The following is a 14,639-nucleotide window of genomic DNA, read 5'->3' as shown; positions in this document are numbered from 1 at the left end:
ATTCATTCTTCCTCTTTTTTTTTTGTCTCTTTTAGAACTGGGTAGAAAAAGCAGAGAAACAGAAACTACTGTCAGACACCCTTGACCTTTCAGAGCTGTTTCATCCAGATACATTTCTCAATGCCTTACGACAGGAGACAGCAAGGTAAGGGAAAAATAATCTACCTATTTATGTGTGTTAATGTGCCATTATTCACTATTTGTAGAGATGGATACCTCATTTTCAGACCCAGCAAATCATGACAATTATTGTCATGAGTCATCTCATTCTTATTACTTGGACTGAAGTTGAATAGTTACAAACTACATGTTTAAATACTGATGTAAAAAAAGTTGGATGAAATTAATAGTGTATTTTTCTTCAAAGTAACACTGTGATAGGGTACACATTGAATTACATTGTTTTAGTGTTTGCATTTCATTTATTGTTTTTATATGTCTTTAAGTATATGTGTTTCCCTTGCAGAGTAATGAGCTGTTCAGTGGACAGCCTTAAATTTACAGCATCATGGAAAGGACGAATACAGGAAGGCAAACTCCAAGTTAAGGTATTGTGCTTAGCAGTATTTCTCTGTTCTTCTTGAGTTCCTGTGATAAAAAACATCATAGTTATCATAGAATTTTACTGAGATATCCAAGTTATGTGTCCATAAACATTCTGGAAGAGTGAATTATAAATATATTGGAGTATTGGAGCTACAAATGCTTATTAATTGTATACAGCTGCAAAAAAATCTGAAGAGTGCTGCTTTAAATTTCAAATTTCAAATTATTCTTCCTCCATTACCTTCATCTACCTCTTAGATATAACTGAAGCTGCTATTTCATTATCTAGCCATTGTCCAGAAGGTCATTTAAAGTCTTGTGGCTTATAGCAAGAGGGTATACATTATAGACATATACATTGAAAACCATGTCTTAGAAATTGTTGAATCACTGAAATGAGATTTTTAGGAACTATGTGAACTATAATATGATTAGCTTTAGAAATGACAAAGTCACAACAATTTGTTAATGGATGCTTAGAGCTACAGCCAGCAGCTATAAACTCACTACTCATTGCCTAGGGAGCAAGGTAGAGAAGAGTACTCAAATAGTTTAGTTTAGCTTTTTAACATTTCAGATGGTACTGTAATTTTGGCTGAATCTGGATGTCTTTGCACATCTCTTATGCTTTAATTTGTAGAGATTTCACAAAAGTACTGATTCCGGTGTATGCTGTTCCCATGGTATAATGCTCAAAGGGCTGTGTTCAGCACGGAAAGTAGGTGACAGGGCTCCTTCTTTAGTCTGATAATGCAGGCAGACACAAGACTGCAAGATATGTCAGTGTCCTAGGTCAGCTTCTGACACTATCCCAAATTATTAATAGGGAGTAGATGAGAATTTCATATTTCTGTAATATTAAGATGCCAGAAAAAAAATAACTGTAATTATCTAATCTGACCTTTATACAGTATAGTCTTTGGAATTTTGTTAAATTAATTCCCATTGGCACTGAAAAATATCGTTTAGGAAATTAATCAGTCTTGTAATTTTGGTAAGAGTTGTTATCTGCCTCATTTGATGAGAGGCAAGTGGGAGTCTACAACTTGGCGATAAATCATAGAATCATAGAATCATAGAATCATAGAATGGCTTGGATTGAAAAGGACCTCAAAGATCATCCAGTTTCAACCACCCTGCCATGGGCAGGGTTGCCAACCACTAGATCGGGCTGCCCAGAGCCACATCCAGCCTGGCCTTGAATGCCTCCAGGGATGGGGCTTCCGCAACCTCCTTGGGCAACCTGTTCCAGTGTGTCACCACCCTCTGAGTGAAAAACTTCCTCCTAATATCTAACCTAAACCTTGCCTGACTTAGTTTAAAACCATTCCCCCTTGTCCTGTCACTATCAACCCATGTAAACAGTCGTTCTCCCTCTGTTTATATGCTCCCTTCAAATACTGGAAGGCCGCAATGAGGTCTCCCCAGAGCCTTCTCTTCTCCAAGCTAAACAAGCCCAGTTTCCTGAACCTTTCTTCATAGGAGAGGTGTTCCAGCCCTCTGATCATCTTTGTGGCCCTCCTCTGGACCTGTTCCGAGAGCTCCATGTCTTTCTTGTGCTGGGGGCCCCGGCCTGGACGCAGTACTCCAGATGGGGCCTCACAAGAGCTGAGTAGAGGGGGACAATCACCTCCCTCTCCCTGCTGGCCACTCCTCTTTTAATGCAGCCCAGAACATAGTTGGCCTTCCAGGCTGCAAGAACACACTGCTGGCTCATGTCCAGCTTCTCATCCACCAAGTCCTTTTCCGCGGGGCTGCTCACAAGGAGTTCTTCCCCCAGTCTAATATAAATACCTGGGATTGCCCTGGCCCAAGTGCAGCACCTTGCATTTGGCCTCATTGAACCTCATGAGGTTCACATGGGCCCACTTCTCCAGCCTGTCCAGGTCCCTCTGTATGGCTTTCCTTCCCCCTACTGTATCGACTGCACGGCTCAACTTGCTGAGGCTGCACTTGATGCCATCATCTGTGTCACTGATAAAGATGTTGAAGAGCACCGGTCCCAAGATAGTCCCTTGGTGGACTCCACTCGTGACCGGCCTCCACCCAGACATAGAACCATTGATCACAACCCTTTGGCTGCAACCAGCCAACCGGTTCTTAATCCATAGAACAGTCCATCTTTCAAATCTCCAATTTAGAGAGAAGGTTGTGATGACACCCGTCACCCTTCCCCTGTCCACCGATGCCGCCACTCCATCATAGAAGGCCACCAAATTGATCAGGCAAGATCTGCCCTTGGTGAAGCCATGCTGGCTGTCTCGGATCACCTCTTTGTCTCCTATGTGCCTTAGCATGGTAACCAGGAGGATCTGCTCCATGATCTTCCCTGGCACAGAGGTGAGGCTCACCGGCCTGTAGTTCCCAGGGTCATCCTTTCTCCCTTTCTTAAAAATGGGAATAATGTTTCCCTTCTTCCAGTTACCAGGGATTTCACCCGACAACCATGATTTTTCAAGTATGATGGAGGGCGGCTTAGCAGCCACATCAGCCATCTCTCTCAGAACCCTGAGATGCATCGTGTCTGGCCCCATGGAATTCCATACATTCAGTTTCATGAGGAGGTCTCGGACTTGTTCCACTGTTACAGTGGGGACAGAATCCGCTCCTCTCACCCACACCTCGAGGTTCAGAGTCCTGGCAGACATGGGGAGTCTGATCACTGGTGAAGACTGAGGCAAAGCACTTATTGAGCACCTCAGCTTTTTCCATGTCTGAGGAAGCCAGTTATCCATCCTCATTTATCAGAGGGGGAACACTCTCCTTGGCCTGTCTCCTCCTGTCTATGTACCTGTAGAACCCTTTCTTGTTACTTTTTACATCCCTTGCCAAGTTCAACTCCATCTGTGCCTTGGCTTTCCTGATCCTATCTCTACACATACGGACAACATCCCTATTTTCTTCCCAGGCTACACAACCCTGCTTCCACCTCCTGTACATTTCCCTCTTTTCCCTCAGTTTAAGCTGCAGGTCCTTGCTCAGCCATGCCAGTCGCCCGCCTCCTCTGCTTGACTTCTTCTGCTGGGGGATGGAGAGCTCTTGTGCTCTCAGAAGGGTGTCCTTAAATTGCTGCCAGCTCTGTTCTGTTCCTATGCCCTTAAGGACAGTTTCCCAGGAGATCTCACACAGCAGTTACTTGAGCAGCTGGAATTTTGCTCTCCTGAAGTTCAGGGTCCTGACTCTGCTTTTTGCCAGGCCTGTGTTCCTCAAGATCGCAAAATAAACCAGGGAACTTTAAGGGAACTGTGTCCCTACGATATGTGTCGGTTAGCTTGCAAATCACACATTCTGAGGTTCCGGATTCACCCAAGATTTCTAAGGCCAGAGAAACAAGCAAAAATTGAGTTTAACATTTCAAATGACTCATTGTAGTTTAAACTGCAACTGCAAATCCTGGAAACTCGGACTTCTTCATAATCATCCTACCAACTTTCGGAAGTCAGTGTCAAATTTCTGATGTCCCTGAATAAAGAGTTATCAAATACTAAAAGATGTGAAGCATTTTACAGTTGCTAGATTGAAATGGCTGCTTGCAAACTAAAGAATTAGATGTTAATTAAAGGGTTCTATAACAACACATTTTGGTTGTGATTTTTATGTGTAAATTCAGGTAATTTTTTAGAAATATTTGTATGGGGAAAATACTGCCACGGTTACTCACTTGATTTCAGTCTTTTCCTTTCCTCAATAAAAGCAATATTAAGTGAATCTGCATTATTAAGTATTCTCTGGTATCTTCAGTGCTGCATTGAATCTTTGATGCTCAGAAAGCCTTTGGAACACTTTGCCAAGCTGAACACTTAGATTCCTTTCTATGAAATTGTCACATTGTCATGAAAAAACTGGGAAAAACTTAGTAAAGCTAAATACCAAGCATCTTACTAATTTAAAATGTACTCTTGAGTCATAAAAATGTCAATGATACAGGAAAATCATCCTCCTACTACATGTCTCCTTTGAAGGATCCTCAAATTGCATGTTAAGCTTGGTTCACATATGCAACATGACTTTTAATATTGGTAAAATTTGTATTGTTTCTATACTTTCAAGATTTCAGGCTTGTCTTATAGAATGGAGAGCTGTATTTTGAAAAACGGTGACTCAGATAAGTTTTCGGGCAGCAGAATACATCAGTCTTTAAACATACGCTGTAGTGCAATAGCTAGGACCCTATTATATCCCACCTTGTGTATAATTCAGAAATTTGCATTTGCCAACTGCATTTTGTCAAGGAAAAATGACATTTATCAATTCAGAACTTACAGTAGCTAAACCCTTTTCAGGAGACACTTGTCTTTCTTCACTGACAGAAGAAAGCCTGTGATTGCAGTGATCCTCCTATGATAATTTTGGTCGATTGCCTGAAGTTATTTTGTTTTTAAATCCCTGTCACAGTTTGGAAGTTTAAATAAACTGGTATCAAGGTGAGAGGGTACAGGAAAGAGCTGTTTAAAGATTTTCCAGACGTTATGCAAAAGTTACAGATCATGATAGAGGCTATTCTGAGGCTTATCCGTCTTAATCTTAAACATTGACACGTATTTTGTGTGTAACCTTCTTAGCCACACTGCCATTTTGAAGACTTGTTTTTTATTTTTTTTTTAATTCTCTTTAATTTAAAAGTTTTTTGATGACCTGGAATTTGTCCTGATAAGGAAAAGAAGTTGGAAATCTCACTGCAGTCTGCACAATGAGAAAGCTTTTTCAACCTTCCTATACTTAAAAACAAATGGCATCATGCTTCAGTAATGGTAGACATTTGGGAGGATTTTTGTGTGCCAAAGATTTCAAATAATACACCCTGGGATTTTTGAAACCCAATATGAAGTGGTAGAACTGTAACTACGGAGGAATGCTCAATCAGGCCAAGAAAATATGCCTTAACCTGGGTGAATATCAAACCTGATGTTGAATTATCAGTGTTAATTCAGACTATAGGTTAGAGGCATGATGCATAGTAGGTCCCTCCTAGAAGAATGTGATGAATATTTGATTTAGAGTCAGCTGTATAAAATTTAACATCACTTGGGGTTGCTTTAACAAATGGTACTGAAAATGCACATGTGTTGCAGTATAATCACATATTGATGTGCAAATACTTCTCTTATTTGCTGTGTGCATTGGTTGCTCTATCATGCAAAAGCAGGTAGTCGTTGCTTTTGATACTGGAGTGTTATTATCCATTGTCATAAAAAAAAGTGAAAGAAAAGAAGAAACATTGTAAGAGACTTTTTGGTAGTAAATGCTATGAGCTTGGAGAAAGCATTTGTGGTAAACTAGTATTAAGTAGTAAGGAAAAATTAACTGTGGAGAATTTGAAATTTTGGAAACAGATACTTTGAACCTTGATATCGGCACACTTTCTACAAATGTATTTTAAAGAGACATCACCTGTATCGTGTAAAAACAGTTTGATTTGAAAGTAAACTAGTACTAATAGACGCGAAATGGCAAATACTTTCTCTTTGTAAGAGCTGAAACTCCAGCCACTACTCTGAGCTGAGTTGCAAAAATGCTGCATGTGCTACTATAGATATAGTGAAATCCATGTAGTTCATAGCACTTGTAATTTCTCCGTAACATGTATCACAGAAAAGAGAACATGACTACGGATGTAGTTAGCCAACTAGTATCTGAAAATATGTTGTTCCAGTAGGATATTTTTTTTCAGTGGTTTTTAATATTGAATCAAAGTTTTGGTCTTCATCTTCAAAGGAGATCCTATCATTGGCTGAAGTTTTCCGGGGGTTCAGTAGATTTTATTTTACATAACTACAATGTCAAAGGAACTACAAATATCAAAAGAAGAAACGTGTGCTGTAGAAAGAGGTTTTTCAGTAGGTGACCGACTTCTATCTTTTAGAGACATTCAAGTTGTCCAGACCTTTCAACACACAGCAGTAAATTTTAAAACCTCTTCTTCAGACCAGTCTTCCCTCAGTAACATGTCAAACACCCAGCTCCATAACAAAACTGCCTGCAAAAAGCAGAAAGAGCAGAAGGAAAAACAAGATATGAATCTTTCTAAAACTTTTATGATAGGGATAAACAAGAGCTTTAAAAGCAGTCAGAAATGTGGTGAGATAAAGTGCATGTGATAGGACCTGTGTGTATAAAAAAGTGAAGCCTTAAGTATCAAGGTTAACAACAGGGAGCAGAAGGAAGTCTGTGGCAAAATCTCAGTATAATCATGAGTAAGACTTTATTCCTTTTGTGCCTTTTATGGTATTTTCTTTGTAATTTTTATCTGTGCAAGACAGAAGAGGTGGTACTGGAATGTACATAGGTTATCATTAGTGACCATTGGTGCTCCAACAGATTTTTACTAGATAAAGCCAGCTCTATGTGTGGAGACATTTTGAATTTGAAAAGAAACAATGCAATGAGATGTTAACACTGTAACTTAAAAGTGACAGACCTGAAAATCTCAGGGAAGAGTCAAAAGAAACATCACAAGAAACTTGGCAGGAGAAGGGAGAGGAGACACAATTCACGCCAAAGAAAAGACCTTAAGCTTTGACAAGAAGGTGAAGGAGAAAAAGAGTTTTTGCAGTTCCAAATAGTATGTGTGAAAAATTGATTTCGTTTCAGTAAGGCCTTTTTGTAATAATTTGGAGAAGTTATTGAAGATGGAGGAAAAAAAATCATACTACTGTTGCCTTTCTAGTTAGGGATGGTTTGAGCCAGGTTTGCTATGACTTTGGAGGCTTTACTCTGAGTCTTACTCAGTACATAGCATAGATTTCTTCAAAGAATGTTGCCATCTCTGCAGTCACTATCTTATCCAAGGTAAAACAAAACTAACTTTTGTATCACTTTTTAAAAATAGTAAATGTTAGATTATGTATATATACAGCTTGTACATTGTAAGGAAGAGTCCTTACCCTGGAGTTAGAATACAAGCTTGAAAGAGGAAGATTTTGAAGTGAAGACTGCAATTAGTCTCATCAATCAAGGATATAATTATTTATTAAAAATGGAAAGTGTATACTTAGCTACTGCACAGTTAGTAGAGTATTAGCAAAAAACCCACCACCCAACACTTAGGGAGAAGACATTGCCTTTGAAGCAAGACAGTTAACCCCCATAGCATTACTGCTCAGCTGCAACTTTTCTTGTCTAAAAAATAATTCTGGAATACCATAATTACCTGGAAAATTATTTCCATTGCATCTTCTACTACATGCTTTCATCTTTACATTACACTTCAGTGCTGTGTACACTTCTAAAAATTTCTTGCAGAGAAGAATGGATTAGAAAATGATAGTTTACTTCATTTCTTGTCTGATGTTGTTGTTGTGCAGTCACTCATGCAGTTTCCAATAGCATTTTCCAACAGTATTTCCTAGTTCCAGCACCGCTTAGTGGTTTTGTATTTCATGAACTCCCACTTCAATTTTTTTATAGTTTATACAGGGTTTTAACATCATAGTATAGCAGATAGGTGATTTTCACATTCTTCCATTAGGCGTGTGCTCCAGTTTTAGAGTTGGCCTTTGAGCTAACAAAAGCTGCATGAAAAAAATTATTGAGTTAAATTTTATTATTATTAAAATTAAATTTACCACTTCAGCAGGGCATACTGCTTCAATACTTCAATTAAAAGAAATAATAAAATATGTTTTTTTCGGAGTATGAAAGTACCGGTTTATTAAAAGTAAGCACTTAAAGTGTTAAATTTAAAGCATTGTGAAGTTATTTATATAAATATGTATGTGGTTCTTACTTATTTTTTCTAATCAGTACTTTAAGAAATCTTGAATGATGTTAAGTAACATTTTCTCTCGTATTATTTCAGTATAATTTATTTGCCTCTGCAGAAACTGTGTAATTGTGAATTCAGTTCTTTGAAAGCTATGTTCAGACTTCCAATCAGAAATATGCGCTTATTTCAATGATAGCTATTTTCATTTTCTTGACATTGTAATAATTATGGACTTGGCTGTTTCTATCATCTTTTCATTAATCTAATGCCAGACAACTGCAGTTTCATAAGTGAAGACATTTACAGGTGTTTTTATCTAGCATTTCGAAGGTTATGAATCCAAATCAGAGGAAGATTACACAGAAGTATGGCCCAAGTCGTGCTTTGAAATGGTGTTTCCTCTTCGCACACACATCATTGCAATAGTTAGCGTCCTGTTATTTAAAAACTTGGTCACAGTAAAAAGGATCGTTGTTTATCAAAGTATAATATAATAATTGCTAACATTTCAAGTCTTTAATGTGTGTTTCAATATTTTGTATTTCCATGGCAGATCACTGGCTTACTACTGGAAGGCTGCAGTTTTGATGGAAATCGGCTTTCGGAAAATCTGCATGACTCTCCCAGTGTGTCATCTGTTCTCCCTTGTTACATGGCCTGGATTCCACAGGTACTAAATTATTAAAAGCTTTAAACTTTCAAGACCCATAATTTGCTTTTTTTTTTTTTCCTGTGTATTAGTTTTTCAGTATGATGTTGCTGACTTGCTTTTTCCTTCATTTTAATTTTTTTAAAATCTTTAATAGTAAAAAGTTATTCCTTCTGTATAAAAGAAAATCTCTTATTTATCACCTATCACTTTGTTGATTTGTTTGTAACTTTTATTGTATAGATTGAGACAAGGGCTTTATTTCAGTCATACTTTTTGTCTTCTCATTTAAAATAATTAAATATTTTCAAAAATGTATTTCATAAGTGTGTATGTGAGTTTGGGAATTCATTCCTAGGGTGTATTTTCTTTTTTTACATTTTAAACACTAGATGAAAATGTAACAGCAATAAGGAGATAGATAACATGGTGTTATCTGTAAGCAAATAAAACCTTTCCCCAGCACTTGCAGAAGTGTGTAAGATGAAAATGAAGTAATTCAAATAGTAAAAAGTATTACTGCTTCCACTCTCCGATTATAATAGCAATGTCTGAAAAATAAATGAAAAAGTTACTCAGAACTTCTTCAAGGATATGTAGCATTACAAATTCATATACTTAAGTGATAGGAAAGTTTTAGAAAACTTGTAGAATTCAGCGTATCTGAATTTACAGAACCACAGCGTGGCTGAGGCTGGCAGGGACCTCTGGGTCCTTCTGGCCCAACCCCCACTCCAGCAGCGACACCCAGAGCACGGTGCCCAGGGCCACGTCCAGGTGCCTCTGAAAGATCTCTGAGGAGGAGATTCCACAACACAATGGCTATCTAAAAGTTAATTGCACAGTATGACTTAGTTATTTTAGTTCTTTCTATGGTCTCAGTAAAAGAGGCATTTCAGGAAGCTCATCCCATCATGAAGAAGCTGGGATGAATTTCTTTAGATAAGAAGAATGGGTTTGGTTAGAAGAATGTTAAAGAAAAGAGTTCACTGGACTCGAGTAGTTGACTTTTCAGTTAGAATTATTTAGTAATCATCATAAATTATGGTGATGATGAAGTTTATAATGCCTTGTGATAGATATTACCTAAGGAGCTTCGTTGCTAACACAGCACTGTATCCCAAAATTTTTTTAGTTCTCGTTGTTATTTCTAGGTCTGTAAACAAATCGTTATGTTATAGTACAGCATTGGAAGTATAATGGTCAGCATTTAGACAGACAAGTAGATACTAGCTAGTGTCTGTGTTACTGCTTCCAGCTTTGATGGGAAAGAAGAAACAAAAATTAGAATTTAATTAGAATTTAATTAGAATTTCGGAAATTAGAAACAAAACCCAACAACAGCAACACCACCAGAATATGTTGATCAGTGATAGATGTGTCTGTTCTTTAGTAGTTTACAAATGTTTGTTGGCTTCAGAGAAAGAAACAGATTTCTAATTTGCTCAAAAGGTGGTACATGGAATAAGTACAAATTTTTCACACTTCTTAATATATGAACTCAGTGACGGTAGCGAGAGAGTATCAGTATACGCTATTTTAAATGGTAATACCAAATGTTTATCTTTTGCACACTGAAGATGAGGATTATAAGTAAGCCCCTCTTTATTTTAGAAAGCATTTAGCTTCTTTTTGAGATAAAACAAATTCTTAATGTTCTGAATGACAGTCTGCGTTCTTTAAACTTCAAAGATATTATGTGACTTCAGCAGAGAGATCTCTCTGTGCAAGTGTGAGATAGTTCAATGATCAGTGAATTAAACTGTTTCCAATGTGTTTCGTATGAATAGCAACTAAAGTCTAAGGAAAGCGTTTCCGTTTTCCCTGCCCTTTAGCTGTTTTACTTTAGGCTTCACTGTAGGAATTGACCATGGTCAAACACCATGTTTTCAAAGAGAAGCCAAGGTAGATGTGGGATATTCTGCACTTCCGCTGATCTCATTATCTTCTCTGTAGGAGAATAGCATGTGAAGTAGAATTATTATTTTGTAATTCTTTGGGGTTGCATTTATTATTTTTCCCCACATAAATATCTCTTGTGAAAATCTAATGAACAAAAATCTATATGTTTATAATGCAAATCTTTTAGGTAGTTTTTAACCAAACTAAAATAAAATGTAATCTCTGGAAGAAAAAAAAACTGCCTTCTGCAGGATATATCCGGAGGTATCTCCCCTTAACAAGGCTCAAAATGCTCAAAATGGAGTGTTTTAAACTCTTAACATAGTACTTATTAAATCGTGAAAGCACTTTCTGGTTCTAATTCATGAAATAATCCTAAACTGTAAAGGGTATTGCTGAAGGGGATAGAACTACGTGTGAGGCAGAGGAGACAAAGAAGAATTTTAGAATGCATGTAAGGGAAGGTCATAAGAATTTGTGGTTCAAAAAGACTGTAACAGAATGACTTATCCCTCAAATAATGTGATTCTGTAAAACATCAGTGGGATAGAGAACAGCGTGTGAACAGCTATTTCAACACAAAAAAAAAAGATATAAAAAGAGGTCTTTGAAGGCAAACTTGCCAGCTTCGGGTTTCCCATCTTTGGCTGTACTTGAAGAACATTGATGTTTTACTCTCGAATTTGCCAGCATTTTTGTCTTCCTCTATAGTGTTAACCAAGTGACAAATGTGGTAAGTATAATCCTTCTGAGAACAGCTGAGTTCTCTTTACAAACTTCTGAGTATTAAGTTCTTATATCTAACTCTTGCAGAGCTCACACCTTCTGCAGGGATTTAAGCACTGGTGTTCAAAAGACAAGGGAACTTGATTTTCAGAAGGAACAACAAAACTCTTCAGAAGTATCTTAACACTTAACATGCAAGGCAAAGTGCTTCAAACAGTTATTGTTTGTGTGTCTACTTTCTCTGCTTTTAGCTATTTTCTAATGATGGGGCTTCACTAACTTGCATTAGATGTGATTTGCATTAAGAAAAAGTGTTGTTTTTTTTTTTTTAAATTCCTTTATGGCACATGTGCTGCTTCTTTGTTGCTTGATTCTTGAAAACTTTTGACAATTTCCTATTGACAGGAAGAGAGATTTTGAGTGTGGGGGGGAACATACTTATATCTTAATTGAGTCAAGTCCCAAATTACTTACACGTATCTCATGCTGAAACCTGAATTACATGCTGTAGAAAATCTAGTCAGACTTTATAATCATGCATAGTTACAATGACCTATGCAAAACCCCAGGAGGAAATTACATCCAAGGTCCACACTGTGTAGGACAGAAAGGGAAGAGGAACTGTCATTGTTCGTGGGAGCGTGTATACAGACTGTGAGGTAAAGCTGTGCCTCCAACCAGCATCCTTCCCAAGGGAGTGTTTACAGCATACTTGTAATCTTTCTAACAGCAGTACTGTTAATGCTGTCCAGCAGTAAAGTGAATGTGTGAGAGAATCCAAAATTGTCGATGAACACAGACAAAATGTTCAGATTTGAATCCTTAAAGTAAACAGGGTGATTTTTTATTAAGGCACTTAATGGAAACATCCTGTTTCCCAGAAGTGCCAAAAAACCCCAGATGCAACTGTCATTGGTATTAGTATGAATTTTTTCCCACGTACAGGTGACTCAGGAGCAGATTCCAGCTGGAGCAGCATTACCAGGGGAGCAGCAGGGCCTAGATTTTATCTTAGGATCCAGTTTTGGATACCACACCTCTGGAAATAACTCTTTTCATATATTCTGTTGTCTAAGAGATAACAAAGTACTGCTTTATTGACAGGATGCCTGTGGCCCATATTCTCCAGAGGAATGCATATCTCTGCCAGTCTACACCAGCATGGAGAGAGACCGTGTGGTGACAAATATCGATGTACCTTGTGGAGGAAACCAAGACCAGTGGATTCAGTGTGGAGCTGCTTTATTTTTGAAAAATCAGTAATCTGAGACTGCATTAAATGAACTGCTGAATTTCTGGACTGTTTAAACACTTTGTTTGTTCCTTGTTAGAAGAACCCTTCAGTTTCATTGCTCATATATTTTTAAAGCAATAGCTTGTAAATGCTTTTTTCCCCCTTTTTTTAAACTATCTAAAATTAATTCTACTTGAGTGGAACTTCTCTGTATCTTTGTGGAATATGGCAGAAGTTAATGGAACAATACTTAGCAAACTATTACTTTGAGTTATTTTTTCTCTAGACTGTAACACGATGTATTTCTTTCTCAGATCTGTTGCAATCTGTACTGTTCTGCCCAGTGCAATCCTATAAACATTGGATATAAATGCAAAGCCAGTGTATTATTTATCAGATTTTTTCATTATACTTTTTGAACTGTTACTATTCTTAAGTAACTGTTATCACTCTGAAATCTCATTTATTTAGTAAAAGAAAATGATAAAACTTACCTGTTGTCATTGAAATTGAATGTTTTTCTTGAACATAAAAGTCAAGATAAATGTTAGTCTGTTTTAATGATGTTTTTCTTGAAATTACTTTTTTTTGTATTGACAGTAAATAGTAAGAGCTTCATAAACTTCATGTGGAGTTACAAATCCAGTTACACTGCCATCACAGTTGTTTTCTAGAAGTTAATGAAAAAAAGCATTTTATGAAACAATACTACATTCCTATTAGAATGTGTACATAAATGCACAAGATAGACAATTCTTTAGATGATCAAGAGAAGTTTTCACCCTGTTGCTAGGTGATTAACAGAGGGATACAATCACGTTCTTGATTTCTGATGTGAGATTTCTGGGGAGTCTTGTTTTTAGTTCAGGATAGTCAAGTTTGATTTCATTGATTCGTGAGTTACCACATCAGGCTGTACCATTAACAAAATCCCAGCAGAAGCAGGAAATCCAAGCTGCAGTGGGAAACAGTGTTACTGAGGAATGCCAAAGTCTCAACCTAAGAATTGGAAGTGTGTAATTTTTAGCTACAATTACAGACTGACAATGTGAAATATTTTTTAAAGGAATAGCATGAAAGCACTTTATTATTTTTCATAGAAAAGAAAATAGGCATCTTGGCTCTGATACCTCTGATAGATTTTGTATTTTAGTTTGAGGTAGCGTTCAAATAGAACTGTATTTCACTTGCATTATATTTTCGTTGATGGTTGTAGGGAGGGAGATGGAAGGCGGCAAAAGAGTTGGCCACATCTCCAGGTTAGCTTCCTGAAGGAAGTCTTTTCTCTGTTTTATTCTGTTGTTCTCTCAAGCTTGGTCTTTTTTCTCCTATTTGAAAAATTGTCAATTTGAATTCTGCTAATAAAAATATGTTCTAAAATAATTTGTTACAAGAGCACATACATGTTAAAAATTGAATTCCGTTTAACAAAAGAATAGATTGACTTGCAGTTTTGCAGCTAATTTCTTCCTTTATACATTTGAATCTGATCTGAAGAATAAAAATGTTGCAAATTTAGAAAGTGCTTGTCTGTTCAGAAAATTTTGGAAGAAAATGATGAGGCTTCCAGCAGAAGATGTGTGTACCTGCCTAGAGAACCCTGTCATACCAATTTGTCTTGGTGTAATATCTCTACAAGTGGGAACAACTTTTACTGAGGGAAACTGTGCTTTCAGTTCTCTTAATTATCTGTAAAGATCGTGTTTTGGCCCTCTGGTTTGGATCCACCATGTTTCCTTTAAGCAGAGTGGATTTTAGTTTTCATATTTCCATAAGCTGAGGATGTATTTGCTCCTGCTAGTTCCAGCTTCATTATTTTTGGACAGGTGACGACATACAGCTATTCAGATAACTAACATGGGGCAAAGATGTCTGGA

At 37.2% G+C, this 14,639-nt stretch overlaps 1 protein-coding gene across 1 annotated transcript in view; it reads left to right on the top strand.

Moving 5' to 3' along the window:
* DYNC2H1 (dynein cytoplasmic 2 heavy chain 1) overlaps positions 1-13,312 on the top strand; it is a 150,893-nt gene extending 137,581 nt beyond the window's left edge. The window contains exons 86-89 of the mRNA XM_021380833.1: positions 36-145; positions 467-548; positions 8,805-8,921; positions 12,633-13,312. Coding sequence (XP_021236508.1) covers positions 36-145; positions 467-548; positions 8,805-8,921; positions 12,633-12,791 — 468 coding nt within the window. The 3' untranslated portion in view covers positions 12,792-13,312. The remainder of the gene's footprint in view (positions 1-35; positions 146-466; positions 549-8,804; positions 8,922-12,632) is intronic.

Source organism: Numida meleagris, chromosome 1, assembly GCF_002078875.1.
Source record: "Numida meleagris isolate 19003 breed g44 Domestic line chromosome 1, NumMel1.0, whole genome shotgun sequence".
Classification (NCBI taxonomy): domain Eukaryota; kingdom Metazoa; phylum Chordata; class Aves; order Galliformes; family Numididae; genus Numida; species Numida meleagris.
Note: the sequence above shows the minus strand (reverse complement) of the source record. Positions and strands in the feature narration are given on the sequence as shown.